Raw genomic sequence first — 20,314 nt, 5'->3', positions numbered from 1 at the left:
AATTGAGGAATGAAACCAAGACTTTTTAGATGCCAAGCTGTTGCTCTGCCATTTATCCACAACTCTCAATGTGTATAAGGAAAAGGACTGTAAACTTAAAAAAATGATAACTGGGAATTCAGAGGACCTCATGTGGCAGTGGATCACAGGGGCAATGGAAAGGAAAGTGCAGGAAGAATGGCTGTGCGAATACTACATCTTGAATCACCATTGTGGGAAACCAGCCTATGGTATGAAGCTGTACTCTTAGCCAGTATAAGCCCCGAGGAACAGAGAAACAGATAAAATATGTATTGGCAACAGATCTAAGCACAGTATTAGTTATTGGCAATTAAACTCATAATGTCCCTTTGAGATACATCATACATTTCTCTATCACCTGCTGCATGCTCTGGTCGACGGGCATGCTTCCAAACAAAAACTTTGCTACATCTTACTTTCGGGGGATGCTTTATATTTAGCACTTCAGCAAAACCTCTACTATGTCTTATTTTCAGGGGATGTCTTGTTTTCGGGGAAACAGGGTATCTACAGTTCAAACTAGGACTTTGACCTGAATGTAAGAAAGAGAGCAGATGCTATGAAGAAATGTAATTAGTAATTTGAGCAATTTATAGCACATTTTATGTTGTTATTTATATGTCTATATGTATGCCCTGCCTGTCAGTCAAGGTCTCAAACTAGCTAACAACAACAAAAATTATAATCAGTATCACTTTCAATATTATTACCTATGCTGCTCATTTTTGTAACAAATCTAGAAGTTAAATTTAACCAGTTGAAAAGTGAATGAAACATTTTGATCTTAATACCTCAGTTTGCTGGGATTTATAGCCTAGGTTGAATTTTCTGTTTTCAGCAAAACCTGCAAAATATAGTTTATGAACCAGAAAGATGTTGGAAACAAAATGAACCAAGAGAAAATATTTAAGAGGCAACCTCAGTATTTTAAATTGAATGCAGGAAGCCTGGGCAGAGTTTTTGTAGACTGCGCTGCTATGGTTACAATGACTTGTACACTTACTTAGGAGAAAGTTCCACTGGATCCAGCAGAACTTGCATCTGAGTAAACATGCCAGGGATTGCCCTGCACATTCAAGAAGTCTAATTGTGTCATAGAGGAGCAGAGGTCTGGAGACCCCAGTCTTCAAGTGGCACATGGAGTTCTCCTAGGATCTGAACTGATCTCCATACTACAGAGATCAGTTCTCCCACAAATAGTGGCAGCTTCAGAAGACAGAAATGGAAGCCCTTTCCTGGGTGCTGTCCCCAAAGCTCTAGGAATATCCCAAGGTAGAATTTGCCACCTGTCAGGAATGGCAGCTAATGATTGAGATGCAGTCCTGATTTCAGGGCAAGGCCATATAAATGTAGACTGTGATTGTATCTAGGTGACTGAGGTGCAGTCCTGTCAATGTAACTGCTTTGAGGTATATGTATTGTGCCTGCTAAATGTAACCACACTGTTAGTGGAACATTCTTGCTTTGTTCTTACTTTCAGTCTTTCTCGCGCCTGATCGAGAGTCCATCTAGTCCAGCTCTCTGCTACTCGCAGTGGCCCACCAGGTGCCTTTGGGAGTTCACATGTAGGATGTGAAAGCAATGGCCTTCTGTGGCTGTTGCTCCCGAGCACCTGGACTGTTAAGGCATTTGCAATCTCAGATCAAAGAGGATCAAGATTGGTAGCCATAAATCGACTTCTCCTCCATAAATCTGTCCAAGCCCCTTTTAAAGCTATCCAGGTTAGTGGCCATCACCACCTCCTGTGGCAGCATATTCCAAACACCAATCACACGTTGCGTGAAGAAGTGTTTCCTTTTATTAGTTCTAATTCTTCCCCCCAGCATTTTCAATGAATGCCCCCTGGTTCTAGTATTGTGAGAAAGAGAGAAAAATTTCTCTCTGTCAACATTTTCTACCCCATGCATAATTTTATAGACTTCAATCATATCCCCCCTCAGACGTCTCCTCTCCAAACTAAAGAGTCCCAAACGCTGCAGCCTTTCCTCATAAGGAAGGTGCTGCAGTCCCTCAATCATCCTCGTCGCCCTTCTCTGCACTTTTTCTATCTCTTCAATATCCTTTTTGAGATGTGGCGACCAGAACTGAACACAGTACTCCAAGTGCGGTCGCACCACAGCTTTATATAAGGGCATGACAATCTTTGCAGTTTTATTCTCAATTCCTTTCCTAATTATCCCCAGCATAGAGTTTGCCTTTTTCACAGCTGCCATACATTGAGTTGACATTCCCATGGAACTATCAACTAAGACGCCCAAATCCCTTTCCTGGTCTGTGACTGATAGCACTGACCCCTGTAGCATGTATGTGAAGTTTGGATTTTTTGCCCCTATGTGCATCACTTTGCATTTTGCTACATTGAACTGCACATTCTTGCTTTGTTCTTACTTTCAGTCTTTCTCGCGCCTGATCGACAAACAAGGCTTATCCCTGATACGTTCTACTCCCATGAGAAGCAGAGTATTTCTGTTGCTCTGTGGGGGCAGATGGCTAGGTGGTATTATCCCTATCTGTCACCCGACCTTGGGGCCTTCCAGGCTTCGATGTAACTCTCACATTTTTGGGGAAGACTGGAGAGGGGGATTCGTCTTGGATAAAGAGGGGTGCAAAAGCCAGGTCTGGCAGAACCTGTTTGTTGCTTCAAGGATCGAGACCTAACACCACCCTATAAACCAGAGAATCTCCAGCAGGCCACATTCCCGGCAGTGGCCTTTGCTAACAATTAATGGTTCATATATGTTTATTTTGCCTCGACCCCGAACATACTCGCGATGAACAGATTTCAAGGGGTTTACTTTCAGCTTGGGCTATTCCTAGCGCGTGTGGCTGGGGTGGGAGGGTGCTTTAAATCCTGGTGACCTACGAACATCTGCTGGGCCGGGCCTCCCTCATTCGCTGATTATGCCAGGATTAAAAACAGAGCTGGGGAGGAGGAGATGGTTTTTCTTTCCCACCCAGTCCTCTCTCCTGGCTTGTTTGCGTTTCTCTGGGCTGGATGGGTGGGCGAGCCCTCGGAGCAGCTGACTGTCAGACGGGCGCCTCTTAGCAGGGTCAGATTAAAAGCTTTGGCTAAGAGGGGGCCAGGGGAGGCGGCGGCTGGTTTTTGCAGGGCAAGGCGAGGAAAGTCAAGCAAGAAAGTCGCGGGAGGGATGTTTGCAGGTGCAAGGGAAAGGAGAGGAGGTCTTTATTTGCAACTTGTTTTTGTACTGGATTGAGGACAGAAAGCGGGGGGCGCAGGGGGAGGCGAAGAAAGTGAAGTTGCGGGAGAGGCGTTCGCAGGCGCGAGCAGGTCTTTATTTGCAGGCGCTGGGGTCGACTTGCCTCTAAGTCCGAGCAGGAGGTAGAGACGGGTGTGTTTGTGTATGCGTTGAAACCGAGATAGCAGCCACGCATAGAGAAGGAAGCTCTGCTTTGCAGCAGCCAGGCAACTGGGGGAGAAGCCCTGCACCTGCACCCCAGGGATAAGGTACTGCCGCCCCCACCCCAATTGCTCTGCGGGGCTGAGCCCGGCAGCGGGGAGGGAGGCTGGCGGCAGCCTCGGATGCCCAGTGGAAGGGGGGAGAGGACGGGGAGGGGAGGGGGGAGAAGCCGCTCTTCTGTCACGTGACCGCGAGGGCGCCCCTGAGGGCCGCTCAAAATGGCGGCGGCGGAAGTCTCCGCGGCAGCTTCCGGCAGCGCCCGCCGAGCCCCTATTCGCATGGAGGGAGCCGTCACCGCCAGCCGCGGCGGGGAGTGAGGTTCAGCGAGGAAGTGCTGGAGCTGTCGGTTGATGGGGACGGGCGGCCGGTAAGGAAGCAGAGACGGGACAGGATGAGAGCGGAGGCGGAGGGAAGCGAGGAAGCGCCGCGGGTCGCACCCTACAGCCTGCGCTCGGCCCCGCGGTATCCTCCCACGCCGTTCAGGATGAAGGAGAGGGAGGAGGAAGAGGAGCCGCGGATGCTTGACTCGGCCAGCTCTTCGGAAGGTAAGAAGAGGGCTTTTTGTTGTTGCCCTCACAACAACCCTGCGATGTAGGTTCCTCTGAGACTGAAGGACTGGCCCAGAGGTTGCCCTGAGACGGTGGATTCGAACCCTGGTCTCCTGCAGTGTGGTCATCCATAGAGTCATTGCCGTCTAAGCCTGTCCAAATCAGGGCCTTTGAGCTGCGCTAACTCTTCATAGGATTCAGTTACTAAATTCTAGCCCAAAACATATTGCTAAATTACATAGGGATATGCTACCCCTGTTTCCCCGAAAATAAGACATCCCCTGAAAATAAGACGTAGTAGAGGTTTTGCTGAAGTGCTAAATATAAAGCATCCCCCGAAAGTAAGACGTAGCAAAGTTTTTGTTTGGAATTATCCCCGTCGACCAAAGCATGCAGCTGTGGAGCGGAAAAATAAGACATCCCCTGAAAATAAGACATAGCGCATCTTTGGGAGCAAAAATTAATATAAGACACTGTCTTATTTTTGGGGAAACAAGTATATTGTATTGGAATGTGAGTTTTAAAAAATAATAATGTGCTAACTACATTATAAGGGTGCAGGTACACTCTTGTTCTTTTTCTAGTACTTTTTTTTGTCCAGCTTTCCCCCCCAAAGAGCTCAGAAATGGTATATGGTTGTCATCCTCACAATAACCACCCTGTGAGGCAGGTTAGTTTTGGAGACTGTCTAGTGCAAGGTAAGTCAGCTGAGGACTTCAGGATCCCAGAAGAAAAATCCTCAGGAGCACCTTTCCTCTGGGAAATAGTTTGAGTCACTGTTGGTTTTTCCTCCCCACAGTGAATGCAATTTGAAAGCAAACCCTATATAAAAGGAACCAGAGCTCAATAGGTTGTGTTAATATTCAGAACCCATTTACTGGGGGGGGCGAGGGAGTAATGAAAGACAGAGAATGAATAGTCTTGAGAAAGTTTTGGGGGAGGAACTGAAAAGGTGAAAGAACTGTTTTCACCCATGGAAATACACTATTTTTACTTCCACCACACCTCAGCTTCTCACACTTAAATCGTTTGGTGGAACAGAGTACAGTAAAATTAGGGCTAGACGATGCTACTGTTAGATGGATTTGTAATTGGTTGACTGACCGAACCCAACGTGTGCTCACCAGTGACCTCTCTTCATCCTGAGAAGTGACTAATTTGCTTTTAGTTTCTGTTCCCTATAGTCATAAGACTTTTCTGAATACACAAATTCTGAGAAGCTTCATAGGAAACAAGTCGGCTGGTGATAATGGAGGAGGGGAAGGAAAGTCTGCCACCAGCCTCCCTCCCCGCTTTGAAAGGGTGTTTAAGTATTGCTGGTATGGAGGGGTTTGAATTAAGGAACAGAGACTCAGTTCAGCTCATGGAAGTCTGAGTTGTTTAACCATTATTTTATAGCTAGTTTTTTATTCTGTTTGTTTCTGAAGGATTTTCTCCCTCATATTTTGCAGATGACTCTTCCCCAACCAGACGCCAAAGAACCAATAAAAGCTCAAATGGCCGGACACGTTTGCAAGCAGGTAACATTGGATCTGTTAAATTAAATATATTCTCAAAAAGGTTTTACAACACTGCGTGTCAAATGCATAATGTGTCAGATCTCAGTAAAGCTGTATGTGATGATAGTTGTGCTTGAACGAATGGTATTGGCTTGCAGTGAGTGGACTGTATGCAACCATGCTGTCCTCCAAAGGAGTGACATTTCCATTTGTGGAAAGCAGAGTGGTGATTTCAGTTGCTTCCCCCTGTCCCAAGTGCGGGTCCACTTAACCCACAGGGCAAAACCTCAGTGGATTCAGTGGCCTGCAGCTGGAGGGGGACTTGATACAATACAACTTTGCAAGTCTACAGATAACAAATACATACCAGTGTTTGGTTTTTGCCATGTACCCTAGACTGATGGGAAGAAATTGCTTCTGGTTAGCAAAAGTTATGGCCCTGCTAGAAGAATAAATTAACTTGAAAAAGCTGCTATTTTTGGCTTGTCACTCTATAATATTGGGAGTTTGCACTGTGATGTTTTGTCACAGTTATCTTGGATTACAAATTTTTGTTTTTGATTTAGGAGAAATTAAAGTAGGTTCTGTGAACTTTCCTTAAGTGACTGTAAATAACTTTTAAAGATTATGGTAAAAATGATTTGGTTCCTAATGGCTTGTTTGTTACCCTAACATTTACTTCTAGGATCAGTGGTTTATCTTTCATAGGAAACTGGAAATGAATATTTACAGCACATTTCAAGAAAATATGAATGTAATTAGCTATTTTCTGCCACTAAATATATCAGCGTTTGATAAGCACTTTACTCAGAACTTTTACTGATCAAAAAGATTATTAGTCATTGCTGTATGTTCATTGAACCCTTTAAATATGGTCCTTAGCTGTCTTGATATTTGGTGATCAACTGGGGTAGAGAGAAACAAGTGGCAGGTATTGGGGCGGTTCTTGATTGCATTTTCACTGAGCTACTGGGTCCTCAATGCCTATTCTCACACTTGTAAACAAGCAGAAATAATAGGCACAGTTTGACAGCAGGTTCTCAGAGCATCATAGATAACTTGTAAGGGGTGTTTATTTCCCATATTTATGCCATATGCATAATCTGTTCTCTTAGTCTTTGAAAACACTGGTTGCACTTCACACAAGCGTCATAGTGTGCAAGGATTTGTAAATATGCCATTTATATAATGTGGCATGTGTGTCCATGAAGCTTCAATAGATTTACTTTGTGTACTTCTGTGGATTGGTAAATAATCTGTCCGTACTATGATGTTACATATACTGTTCATGCCTTCGGATTGTTAGATGATATTCAGATCCATTCTGTCCACGACTGAAGGAAGTGGGCAGTAGTAATAGAGGTACTTAATGACTGAACTCCTTGGATTTCTACTTTGTTTTCTTTGTTAGGGCACATAAGCACTGTAGGAATTCCTGATGACTCTGAACTTATCCGACCGCCTATTAGAAGAAGTCCAAGGATAGGTAAATGTAAACTTCCCCAGCAGACTAATGAGTAGATCTCTCCTGGCACAAGGGTTGCATGTTGCATACTTCTAATGGTGATTTAAGCATTGAGAAATGTGAATCTGGTCTCTGGCTGCAGATCTACAATTGCTTCTCAGCTATTAACCTTTGAGCTTTTGTTTATACCTGTAACAGGCTTATACGTTACCTTTCAAAGGGTTGTGGGATTGAATTAAAGATTGTTTGAAAATAGGAAGCAGAGCTGCCCTAGACAGAACAGACAGCCTTCCTTTTATTTTATTTTTTTTATTTCCTGTTTTGGTTTGATAACTTAAGCAACATTTCCCGTCCTAATAGGATATTCTTATGATCCAGGCAAGGAGTCTACACTGAACAAAACAGGTTAGATCCCTTTCCTTTTGAATATGTGGCCATGGCATTCACAGTTTTCATTGAACTTACTTTCCTGTGAACATTGATAATGAACTCCTACGTTTTTCAAATGGCTGCATGGGTGTTGCGGGGCAAAAATGCCATTAGAAACAATTCATAGCTTAGTTTAATTGCCTTTGTGTGAAATTTTTTATTGCAATTAAAATTAAAAGTTCCTTGAAGTACAAGCCGCTTTATTATTTTCTCAGTTATAATAAGTTCTAATATTCACTTTAATGTATAGGCATTTAAAAATTAGTGAAACATTTGGAGGGTGGAAATAGCACTCCATCTACCTAACATCTCAGCCTATTCAAGTCTGTAAGAGCCTAAGGAATCATGAAGGCAAATTTTCTTTTGCTCCCCCCTCTCATTTTCTAATGGAATATAGTCCATCCTCATCAGTTGCTGTTGGGGCCTCTCCCTTTGGTTAATTTACAGAGGATTTTTTTTTTTTTGCATACCTGGGTTGCTCTCCAAGTATGCAGAAAACCCTACTATGCCTGCAGAGGTTCTGGCCCTGGTTACTTTCAAGATGGACACAAGCCACCAAAGTTTACTGTTAGATATACACTAATATGACTGACTCAAGTTGAAACCTAAAGATTAACTAAAATGCATTGTTCTCTGCCTTGAAATTTGACTTTAATGCGTTTGTCTTTTCAGAAGGAGCAGCGACTAAAGAGAAAGATGGGAGTGAGAGAAAACCAGAAGTTAAAGATACTGTTCATAATTATCAAACGACTCAGAGATACCATTCAATAGAAGGTAATAGTTGTCTTTTTTCTGTACAGTACCCAATAGTTACGAACCTTAAGCATTTGTAGAGTTTTCTTGGCCACAACAAAGGACTGGATATTTCTGAGGCGTCAGATGTGGCACCCGCTTACACTGTGCTGCATATGAAATACCCACAGTTGGCTATGTGTGAATTGCATGAGACTGTCTAGATTGGATCTGGTAAGAAAAGGCCTAAAGAGCTTGATTAAGAGACCCCCCAATCTTTAGAGAATTCTTTCGGAGCAAGCTGCAGACTGATAGGCAATGGTAAGGAAAGATCTACTTCACCAATTCCTTTATAAGCCATTTCTCTGGTCCTGGTCTTCTGTGTTTATTTGTGCATGTAACATTCTATGTAGAAATAAAAATATAGTAGTTTACCATGAACTTAATCATTTTTCTTCTTACAATGTTTTTGAAAAGAATCTCAAGCCTCTGTTCAAAAGCCCTATGCGTTCGACCAAAAGGCAACTTTGAGAACTAGAGTACCAAGTATGTATACAATTTCTACTCTCTCTGTGTGTTTGTGCATACCTGTGCAGGAAAAATATGCCAGCATTTTACTTTATTTGGTTGCTGGCACTTCATATTTCTGTCTTCATGAAGAGCTTTTGTTTACTCTGATGATAAATGGTAGAACTGTAGTGGAGTTCTGGTGGCTCTTCAGTTTTGAATGGAAGAAGTGCAAGGTGGTGAAGTTAGAAAATGGAAGATGAGTGAGTACTGAATTGAAGAGATGGAAGTTGGCAATTAACTGGGATCTGCTTGGAACAGTGGCGTACCAGGCCTAAATGATGCCCGGGGGCATGACCGGCTCCCCATGCCAGCAAGGGGGGGGGCTGGGGGAGGACTGAAGCCAGCCTTCAGGGAGTCCAGGAGGGTGGGCCGCCGCCTGCCATGGAGTCCCACCCCCTTCCCCCCATCCCTGCAAGCCGGCTCCTGATCTCCCTAGGGCCAGGGTAGGGGAAGAATCTGGCCTGCAGGGAGCCCGGAAGGGGGGTGGGGTGCTGCGGTGGGTGGCTCAGGTGCATGCTGTTTTGTCATGTGGGGAGCATCCAGATGTGACCGAAAGGCGTGTTCCGGGGGACATGGGTGTCCCTATGGGTGGTACACCTCTGGCTTGGACTGCTAAGGAGGGCTGGAAGAATTAGGCAAGACTGTGTTTGTTTTCTTAAACTGATTTTGTTTGTATTAATTGTGGACTTAGAAGCTACTTACTGTAGTCCTGAACATTGAAACTAGGGTTGAACCCGGGCTATTGGCTTAGTTTTGTGTAGCTAAAATACATATTGCATACTTGGTATATATGTTAAATTGTAGTAGTTCTGGGTACCTAGAATTTGTTGCCATCCCATAGTATTTTTGTGACTGTTCTTTGGTGTTGGCTGACTACCAGATTTAAAATCTGGTTAGGTTGTCTGGCGATATCCTAATCAACAACTGGGTATCAGTACTTTTGTTGGATACAATCTGTCTTGGGTTGTTCTTGAGTCAAAATGCAACTTCAACGAAATAACTTGCTTTCAAGCATGCCTTCACCCTGTGCAATATGTATTCAAATCTAAATTTTGCACAGGGAAGTATTCCCTTAACTGAAGCAATTGGATTTATGTGGAGAATACACAAGTCAGATTTAAGTTAACACAAAGATGAGTGTCGCTGTTATGGCTCCAGTTATCTTTTGGAAGAGATCTCTCTTTTGGCAATGTACCCAGAATATACGGAGGGACACCTTTTCCATGTTATATTTTTGTAATTAGTTTGGGTCTGTCCAGACACAAAACTAGTTCACTTTGTTCTGTTCCAGGCTTCTATTCTTAAAATATATTTCTGCGAATATAAAATCCCTGTATGTTGAACATCTATTTGGCCTTGTGTTTTCTCAGTTTGGAATTCAGAACCTTCCCTCACAATAACTTAGCTTGCTTCCAAAGCGTAACTTGAATCTCTAGTGTGTGGCCTACCATTTTGCTGAGCAAAGCTTTTAAGTGGCTTTTCACTGGTTCCTTAGGCTGGAGGAAAGTTTCAAACATTGCCAAATGGAGTGATAGGATATGTGTTGTTTTCTCAAGTTTATTACTATATTTCTGTGTAGAAGGTCTAGTTGCCACATTTTAAGAGTATCCTGTCTCCAAAGGATGCATGATTGAACAAAAACCGGTCTGCTTTTGGAAACTTGCAACCTTGGAGATTTCTGAGCTTTTTTAGATAACTTGTTAAATTGCCATATTCCAAATCTAAATTGGAATCACAAATTCAATCCAGTTAGCATCATGTTCTAGAGACCCAGAACCCCCAAATACTTATATTATTAATCTTTCCTCTTACTTTCTGTCAGGTAAAGCACACCCTCAAGTTCAAGCCAGCATACTGAAGAAGCATTCGGAAGCTGTTAATAAAAGTAGGATTTTAATCCTTCTACTGATACTGTGTGTCTCCCAGTTTTTCTGTATTGCCAGAAATAATTCACACTCTGTGCTGTTGTGTATTTTACATGTTTGAAGTTGATCATAACTGCATAGGCTTGTCTACTTCTGTACATAACCTAGTGGAAAAGAGGGAAGAATTCTAGACTAGGATTGGGGACACTCTTCATTCAGTTCTCTGCTTAACAGTGAAGCTGTTTGGGTGGCCGTGAATTAGCCGTCACACACTTTTGCTCTCTCAGACTAAACAGCCACACACAATTGTCCTGAAGATGAAAAGGTAGCAAGGACAAGTACATCTGCCCTCCCATATCTGTGAGAAGTCAGGATAAAACCCTCTGGATAGATTTTGGCTAGGAGTTTTTCATGACAGTGCAGTCAAATAGCAAGATACTGGGACAGTAGAAGAAGAAGAGTTTGGATGTATATCTCCCCTTTCTGTCCTGCAAGGAGACTCAAAGGGGCTTACAATCTCCTTTCCCTCACCCCCCCCCCCACAAATAAACACCTTGTGAGGTGAATGGAGCTGAGAAAGCTCCGAAGAACTGTGACTAGCCCTAGGTCACCCAGCTGGCATGTGTTGGAGTGCACAAGCTAATCTGGTTCACCAGATAAGCCTCCACAGTTCAAGTGGCAGAGCGGGGAGTCAAACCCGGTTCTCCAGATTAGAGTGCACCTGTTTTTAACCACTAGCTAGTTTTTGATTGTAGCATTGAAAAAAGGAAACCACAAATTCTGCTCTTCAAACACCACTTATATCCACTATAGACAGGGCAGTCTCTAAATACGTTAGATAGAAATTTAGGTTTCATATAAAAAAGGACAGATATTGAAGATTTTAGAAATAGATCTTGTTCCTCATGGCACAAGCAAATGGCCACCTCTGCATTTTCTGATTTCTTTGTACTAGAACTTTTTGGAGCTAACATAGGATTCTGAGAAAATGGAAGTAGGCTTAACTTGAAAGCACAGCCCTGGATTACCAAAAACTGGATTTTTGCTAGGTTGGTGCTCTGCCTGAGAAAGGCTAGATCAGAAGGACCAAGTAGCACTGAAGGAGTTTGAAGGCCATGAAAATGCCTTTCTCAATTTTCCTGAGTGAGGTGATACTTCCTTTTACTAGCTGTGAAAAGAAGGAACCTGCTAGATAGATGACTAATTGCTCCAATATTTAATAAAAGTACTCCTTCTTCCATCCCACAATTGTAATCAATTCTTGCAAGACATAAGATGGTTTGGGGGGTTTGACATTAAATGATTTTCATGAAACATACATTTACACTTGAAATGTCAAATTGGCTTTGACTCGGCTACTTAAATTTGGGATGTGTCTTCCATTCCATCGGGCTTGAGAACTGCAATATTTTAGTTATGAGGGTTTATTGTAATACGTGAATTGCTCTAAATTAAGAAGAAGAGTTTGGATTTATATCCCCCCTTTCTCTCCTGTAAAGAGACTCAAAGGGGCTTACAATCTCCTTTCCCTTCCTCCCACAACAAGCACCCTGTGAGGTGAATGGAGCTGAGAGAGCTCCAAAGAACTGTGACTAGCCCAAGGTCACCCAGCTGGTTTGTGTTGGAGTGCACAAGCTAATCTGGTTCATCAGATAAACCTCCACAGCTCAAGTGGCAGAAGGGGAATCAAACCTGGTTTTCCAGATTAGAGTGCACCTGCTCTTAACCGCTATACCACACTGACTCTCTTAAAACTTTAGTAATGAGCTAGAATGACTGTTCTTTGTATATTGCTTTGTTTCTCCAAGGCACTCTGATTCTTCGAAACTGGTGTGCTTGAAGTAATGTTACTAATAATCCGTATTCTCTCTCTTTTTATCCTCCCATTTCCTTTTTGTAGGTTCTGCTGTACAACCTGCGGGACACTCTGTCTTCTGGATTCTACTGTTTGTGGGCACTTGTGTTGCTGCTGGTGGGTGGTATCTTTTGTACCCTCCATCCCGTACTCCAGAAATTGACCAAGCCCTGCCGGCATTCAAAACCCAGATGAGAAAGCTCATGAGCAGCTACCCGAGTCAGGACAGCGAACTGTGGAAGAGAATCCAGACCACTCTAGAGAAACGTCTCAACTCGTCGCAGCCTCGTTCGGAGCCTGCCATCTTATTGCTCACTGCTGCGAAAGAGGCTGAAGATGCCCTTAAGTGTTTAAGCAACCAAATTGCAGATGCCTTCTCCTTTTCTCAGAGCACTGCTACAATCAGAATTGACGGGGCTGGCAAAGCCGCCCAGGACAGTGATGCTGTGAAATTGGCTGTAGATGAAGAGCTGAGCTCCGGGTTCAGCGGAGGCAAAAAGGCCGCAGTGGTGCATCGGTTCGAGTCACTGCCGGCAGGTTCCACCCTGATATTTTACAAGTACTGTGACCATGAAAACGCAGCGTTTAAGGACGTAGCTCTATTCTTGACTGTTCTGCTGGAGGAAGAGTCCCTCGGAAAGGGCCTCACTCTGCTACAAGTTGAGGAGAAAGTGAAAGATTTCCTCTCCGATAAGTTTACCAATTCAGGCATGCCAAGCTCTTATAACCACATGGACACAGACAAGCTCAGTGGGCTGTGGAGTCGCATATCCCACCAGGTCTTGCCTGTGTGGCCTGAAAGTACCCTCCCTCAGGAGAACTGTCTGCAGGTGAAATAAAAAAAAGCGAGTCAGGTAGACATCTGTTAGTGCCTGGAAAGGAAGAGTGGTTTCAACGTGTGCTTCTGAACAGCACAACGGCCAGTTTAGAGATAGTATAGGCTTTATTCCTTGCCAGAGGAGGAGCTGAAAATTATGTGGATAGAACTCGTAGTTCATAGCATGTGTCCTCACACTTCGCTCAGCAACATCTGTGTGGCTCTTCCCCCAGTGGAGGGTCTTGGATGTTGGCAGAAGGCTTCATACTTTGCTGAGCTGAGTGATAGGATACGTGCCCATGCATCTGGCAAGTGGTTATCCCTGTAAACGCTCACAGTCAGCAATGGAGAAAAAGAATTCTGGACACCTGGCTCCAGCTGTGTGTAAGGTTACCGTGATCTCATTGAATCATTTGGCTTCAAAGACCTTTTGGAGAATAATGTTACTAGGAACTGCAAGCTAGTGAAAGCTGTTATAGCCCTGTATCTGTTTCTTATCTCCTTTCCCTTCTTGCAACTGACTAGAAAAAAATTCAAAGACAAAACTTCCTGCATCTAAGAACAACACTTGTCCTATTCCATTTTTTCCCCAGTCTGTCAATTGACTAAGTTTCTTGTAGCTGCAGATTTTCATAATAGTTTCTGTGTTGGCTAGATCTGGTGGGATAATTGAGTTATAAAGGAGAATTTGACCAACCAATCTAATCATTTGAAGGAAAATTGCAGTCCAGTATCTCCATAAGCAGTAGAGGCAGATTACCTTTCCTTTGGACCTGGGATTGGGTACTGAAATCTGGTACCTCCGAACTAAACAAGATTAGAGGTATAACGTGCTTCAATCTCTGTTGGCCCATTGCCGGTTTCTGTGACTGGTGAATATGGGAGAATCTGATAGAAAAGTGATCCAGCTTTTTCTGAGGGTGTGTTTTGTGTTTCCTGTTTAAAAGTGAAAAGTCCATGCCCAGATGTTCCCCAGCCTTATTAAGGCACCGGTGTCAAACTTGTGGCCCTCCATATGTTGTGGACTACAGTTTCCACCATCCCCTGACAGCATGATGCTGTAGTCCATAACATCTGGAGGGCCGCGAGTTTGACACCTGTGGATTAAGGCTTGGACTGAAAGTGGCTTTTTATTCCTTTCTCAAAATGCATTCTATGAAAAAGTCTTATTAAAAGCAAAGATTATTTTAGCTAAGCACGAAATGTTGGAGCCCACAGACACTTTTTGTTAGTAGTGACATTTTTCCTCTGTAACAGGGTGCTTTTCCCTGGGTACAAGTAAATTCTTTAAGCCTCTTGTGCTGGGGGAAGGTTCCTTGTACCCTAGGAAAGGGTTAGCAGAAGGGATCCCATGGTCTTAACCCTTAGCATTGAAGCTAACTAGTTATTGCAATAATCAAGCCACCGAACTCATACGGTCTTGTTCCCCATAAACATGCAGATGTTCGTATCAATACTACTTTGATTTATAAGACTCTTGTGTGGTTGACAGATTTTGAGAGCCTCGATTAAAAGTAGCTTTGCCATGGGCTTATCTTTCAACCTTCTGTAAATACGCATACTTTAATGTGAATTGTAATAACATGGAAACCTCAAATCTTTGCTTCCTGGCAGTGAAGTCTTCGCAGCTGTCATTCCACCATTCTTACTGCATTTTCAGGAATTTTGAAAAGCTGCTGTTGCATTTTGTAAGCATGTCCGAGCCGTTGTTCTTTTTTAGCGACTCTCCGGCATGTTGTCCTTTATCACTGAGCAGTTGCTATAAATACAGCTTAATAGTAAAACTCAGCCTGTCTCATAAGCACTGGGGAAAAAAAACTCGTGGTTATGTTCGAAAGAATTTTTCTTCGCTTGAGGTTGTTTGCATGTAGCCCATCTGCACATTCCTTATGGCCAATAATAATGCTTCCATTGGTTACTTTTAAATAGGCCGTTACTTTTAAATGGCCTTACCAATGACAACGAAGACTACTATATCAGGGTGTGGAAGTGTGGTAGCAGCCATGACATGGAAATATGAATTGTGTTTTTATATATATATATAAGCAGAATTTAAACCACTCTCATAGTCATGCCAGACAAATGCTTTTTTAATAACGCTGATGTACATCTGAAAATTATCAAGGAGGAAGTGGATGACTTGTCAAAGCTATTTTAATAATCATTGAATAAATGTTGTAGTTTTGTAGTAAGGTCGCGTGCTAAATAATTTTTCGTGTTAATACCCAGCTCTCTACTTTTTTAAGGGAAAAATCTAAGATGGCTGAAAAATGCTATTTCTAAGATGGCTAAAAAATGCTATCTTTATAGCCCAGCTATGATAGTGTCTAGCTGTTAAAGACCGCTGGTCTTGACAAGCAAGGGGATTTGCTGTGAATCCCTTTTATTTCCAAAATGTATTGCATGTCTTTTTGGTATTATGGTTCTGTGGGCAGGTGGGAAACGACATTATGCATTGTTGATAAAAATCTGAAGACTGATAAGCAGAAGAAAAAGTTTATTGTGAAGCGCTTGCAAAAAGTCTCTAAAGCCCGTTTAAAAGAGCAGAGGTTCCAGATAGGACAGATGTTTCATAATGTAGGGGAACTGCCTTGATAAGAGGGTAACTATCAGGCAGAATTAGGGACAGAGGAGATCCTTCGAGCATTCTAGGCTTGTATGGTTGAATATCTAAGTGCTGAAACCTTAAACTTGGCCTTCAGACTGATAATTATGGGTGTATTAATGATCTTTGCAGTTAATGCCAAAAATTTAATTTAGATTCTGCTATTTTTAGTTGTTGCAGTTGTCAAGCAGTATGTAGGGACAGCTATAAAAGCGCATATATGTAGATATATATATACACATACATACGTACATATACATACACACACACTTTAAACATTTAAATAGTGGAATAGCACAAAAATGGAACAGATAAGCCCCCATTAGTCTGTTTTTGGATTAATATTTACATTTTTTTTGCAGAGCTGGGTTTTTTCTGTATTGGCAAAAAACTAATCTTGGCTGGCTGTTTCTTTTGATCCTCACCATGGGACTCTGATTGGGAATTTGATACATAAGTGTATGTAAGAAGTAAACAAATAAGTTCAACATCTTTGGCAAAAGAGTATTGGTTTACCGGACCACTAAAAAGCTGGAAAAAAAACTCGGGAGCATAGTGTTCGTGCTGTGGCATTTTTGAGCTTTTTCTAATTTGAGTGAAGTTGTTCTCGAGAGGTGTGTCAAAAGACTATTGCTAGTGCACGGGTCAGTTGCTGGTTATTGTCACTTGACATGAGAGGTATGCTGCCACCCCATAATATGGTTCAGCTTCTGAAGAAACTTTGTGGGAAAGCTGATTAGATAACACTTTTCTAAGGAAAAGACAACGTTTAGCCCGTTCGTCCATAAAATGCTTCTTATGGGAATACTAACCATTCCTTAGATAAGTGCAGGAACACTGAGATGGGAGAAATTTGTTGCGTGAAACTGCCGAAACAGAAGGCTGGCAGCAATTTGAACTGTGAAATCTGTGGTTTTTATAAAAAATACTTTCGCACAGGAGCCTGTTGGGGGGAGCAGCTGGGTCTTTTCAGGTTTAGAAACAGTGTGGTAGAAATAAGATTCTGCATGTTAAGTAGGACGTTAAAAAGGAGAAAATGGCTTCATAGCATCCTGAGTGTAAAGTGCTCTACTCTAAATTTCTTTTAAGTATTTTATACTGTTGGGTACTGATTCAAGCTGTATAAAATGATTAGGAAAATAATGTAAAAGGCAGCGTCATTCTGCATCCAACTGAGCAGTGATTAGTCTGGTGAAAATGCTCCCACTTCTCCTTTTCTTTGCTGTTTTCTGTTCTATCTGTAATCAAACTACTTTCGAAACTGCTCACAACCTCCCCCTCCTCCCTGTGATGATGTATTCTGAGCCTGTGTTTTCTTAGAATCACCACTTTAAAAAGATGGTTCTTTACTACTGGGAGCTGCCAAGTCATGCGTTTTTCTCAGCTCAGCTTTTCTTTACTGTCTGTGCTAAGATTGTCCATTTTCTTTAGGAATTTATTTGGAGCGCCTCATTTTCCCATCTACTTTCTTCTTTGCAGGCCACCCTTGAGTGGAAGTGTGTTGCGGTTTTCCTAGCTGAATATTTGCAGGGAGGTGATACAGGTGATCAGGCACGTTACGTAGTAACTAAACCTTGGTGTGATTCCTGGCTGCATATACTTTGGTACCTGCTGTTATTTACACTGGAGGGGCAACATTTTATTTTTCAGCCTATAATTGAAAAACTGGGGTGCTTATATGAGAAAATGCACAGTGCACATGACCACTCTTGTGATTAGTACCCGCTTGCTTGGGGTGACCTAGGTCCCCAGCACAAGGTCATAAGAACAAGCCAGCTGGATCAGACCAGAGTCCATCTAGTCCAGCTCTCTGCTACTTGCAGTGGCCCACCAGGTGCCTTTGGGAGCTCACCTGCAGGATATGAAAGCAATGGCCTTCTGCGGCTGTTGCTCCCAAGCACCTGGACTGTTAAGGCATTTGCAATCTCAGATCAAAGAGGATCAAGATTGGTAGCCATAAATTGACTTCTCCATAAATCTGTCCAAGCCCCTTTTAAAGCTATCCAGGTGAGTGGCCATCACCACCTGTGGCAGCATATTCCAAACACCAATCACACGTTGTGTGAAGAAGTGTTTCCTTTTATTAGTCCTAATTCTTCCCCCCAGCATTTTCAATGTATGCCCCCTGGTTCTAGTATTGTGAGAAAGAGAAAAATTTCTCCCTGTCAACATTTTCTACCCCATGCATAATTTTGTAGACTTCAATCATATCCCCCCTCAGACGTCTCCTCTCCAAACTAAAGAGTCCCAAACGCTGCAGCCTCTCATAAGGAAGGCACTCTAGTCCCTCAATAATCCTCGTTGCCCTTCTCTGCACTTTTTCTATCTCTTCGATATCCTTTTTGAGATGTGGCGACCAGAACTGAACACAGTACTCCAAGTGCGGTCGCACCACGGCTTTATATAAGGGCATGACAATCTTTGCAGTTTTATTCTCAATTCCTTTCCTAATGATCCCCAGCATAGAGTTTGCCTTTTTCACAGCTGCCATGCATTGAGTTGACATTCCCATGGAATTATCAACTAAGACGCCCAAATCCCTTTCCTGGTCTGTGACTGATAGCACTGACCCCTGTAGCGTGTATGTGAAGTTTGGATTTTGGATTTGGTCATTCCTGTGTGTAGCCTTCGAGACTATATATTCCAGTAAGGTTCATTTGAAAACCAAGCTAGGCTGTATTTGCAAAGGCAGGTTAAAAGTATCAAGTGAGGACTTGTAAAAATATTGAAGAGTTGGTTTTTATACCAGATAGCCAACTGCGGTGTAGTGGTTAAGAGCAGATGGACCCCAATCTGTAGAACCAAGTTTGATTCCCTCCTCCATATGAGTGGTGGGCTTTTATCTGGTGAACTGGATTTTTTTCTTCGCTCCTATACCTGAAGTTCCATGCACAATTTCCCCTGCTCCTACACATGAAGCCTGCTGGGTGACCTTGGGTACTCATAGTTCAGAACTCTCATCCCCACCTATCTCACAAGGTGTCTGTTGTAGAGAGAGGAAGGGGAAAGGAGTTTGTAACTCACCGTGAGACTCCGTACAGGAAAAAAGGCAGGGTATAAAGCCAAACTTTTCTTCTTTTATCTTTAGGAGTATCAGAGTGGCTTACAATCACAATCCCTTCCTCTCCCTGCCTTGTGAAGTAGGTGGAGCTGAGCGCATTGACAGAACTGTGACTGGCCCGAAGTCATCCAGCAGGCTTCATGTGGAGGAGTGGGGAATCAAATTTAGTCCCACACTCTTAACCACCATGTTGGCTCTTGAAGAAGAAGAAGAGGAATTTGAATTTATATCCCCCCTTTCTCTCCTGTAAGGATACTCAAAGAAGCTTACAATCTCCTTTCCCTTCCCCCCCAAAACAAACACCCTGTGAGGTGGGTGGGGCTGAGAGAGCTCCAAAGAACTGTGACTAGCCTAAGGTCACCCAGCTGGCATGTGTTAGTGTGCGCAATCTAATCTGGTTCATCAGATAAGCCTCCACAGCTCAAGTGGCAGAGCAAGGAATCAAATCCGGTTCTCCAGATTAGAGTGCACCTGCTCTTAACCACTATACCACACTGCCTCCTTGAGGGAAAGAAGCAAAGCAAAGGGAGGGATATATTCTTCCTTTTTACTGTATTCCTTTGTTATACTTGGAATCAAGGAAGGCTAAATTGGGGTATAGAGGACTGAGGAATTCACTGGCTTTCTTCCTTGCTCTGGGCTGCTGGATTCCCTGGAATTACAAGGATGATGGGTCAGTGCAATTTGCTGGTTGAGGGACCTGTGGGTGGTCGGGATGGTTCTTCTGTTTTGTTACCACCCTTGTCAGTAACTGTTAGCACTGAGGTTTGCTATATGAGAATAAATTCCAGGGAGGAAATACTTAATATGCACCAGTCTCCAATGTTTCAACCTTCATCTAGATTGGGGGACCCCCAGTACAGAGCTGAAGTGAGAGACCTGCCTTACCCTGTGGCTGCTGCCAAATATAGGTAGCTTGGCATAGTGACATTCTATAAATAACCTCAGGGGAAACCTGCCCCACCTCTGACTTGGCAAGCTAATCTGAAGAGGCACAAGGTCTCTACATGTGAAAGCAAAACCTACCCGCAGAATTTCCCTAATTTTAAAATGAATGAAACTTTGCCAAGTCTCAAGTACCTGTTCATCTTGCATATAATGTGTGGGTAGAGACATACTATGAATCTCTGATCCTTTTCAAAAAGGGAAAGTGGGAAGGGGTGTCCTGTCCCCAAATGGGATGCTTGTCCACTCACATTTTTCCCAGTCTACCTGCAACACAAAATAATTTGATTCTGAATAAAGTGTAAACCCTGAGGCTCCTAACATTTGTTCTGAGTGAAATGGGGGTGGGGGGTAGAAAGAACTTCCACAAGAAGAGAGGAGTCGTTTGGATTTATATCCCCCTTTTCTCTCCTGCAAGGAAACTCAAAGGGGCTTACAATCTCCTTTCCCTTCCCCCCCCCCCACAACAAACACCCTGTGAGA

At 43.1% G+C, this 20,314-nt stretch overlaps 1 protein-coding gene across 1 annotated transcript; it reads left to right on the top strand.

Moving 5' to 3' along the window:
• Positions 1 to 154: 154 nt before the first annotated feature.
• On the top strand, positions 155 to 15,412 carry TOR1AIP1 (torsin 1A interacting protein 1). The gene is made up of 11 exons (XM_048497815.1): positions 155 to 230; positions 2,416 to 2,566; positions 3,243 to 3,310; positions 3,527 to 3,985; positions 5,440 to 5,508; positions 6,899 to 6,973; positions 7,313 to 7,357; positions 8,054 to 8,155; positions 8,591 to 8,659; positions 10,506 to 10,568; positions 12,449 to 15,412. Exons 1-11 carry the CDS (start codon positions 155 to 157, stop codon positions 13,240 to 13,242), a joined length of 1,971 nt encoding a protein of 656 aa, XP_048353772.1. The 3' UTR covers positions 13,243 to 15,412.
• Positions 15,413 to 20,314: the final 4,902 nt, after the last annotated feature.

The sequence above is a fragment of the Sphaerodactylus townsendi genome, linkage group LG05 (assembly GCF_021028975.2).
Source record: "Sphaerodactylus townsendi isolate TG3544 linkage group LG05, MPM_Stown_v2.3, whole genome shotgun sequence".
NCBI classification, from domain to species: Eukaryota; Metazoa; Chordata; class Lepidosauria; order Squamata; family Sphaerodactylidae; genus Sphaerodactylus; species Sphaerodactylus townsendi.
This window is presented reverse-complemented; position numbering and strand designations above follow the sequence as displayed.

What these genes read in the sequence shown, in the direction of transcription:
- TOR1AIP1 (XM_048497815.1), top strand. Translation starts at nt 155, where the DNA reads ATGGAAAGGAAAGTGCAGGAAGAATGGCTGTGCGAATACTACATCTTG. An exon ending in TTGTGGGAAACCAGCCTATG is followed by an intron (nt 231 to 2,415) that starts GTATGAAGCTGT and finishes TCTTACTTTCAG; the next exon opens with TCTTTCTCGCGCCTGATCGA. An exon ending in GAGATACCATTCAATAGAAG is followed by an intron (nt 8,156 to 8,590) that starts GTAATAGTTGTC and finishes GTTTTTGAAAAG; the next exon opens with AATCTCAAGCCTCTGTTCAA.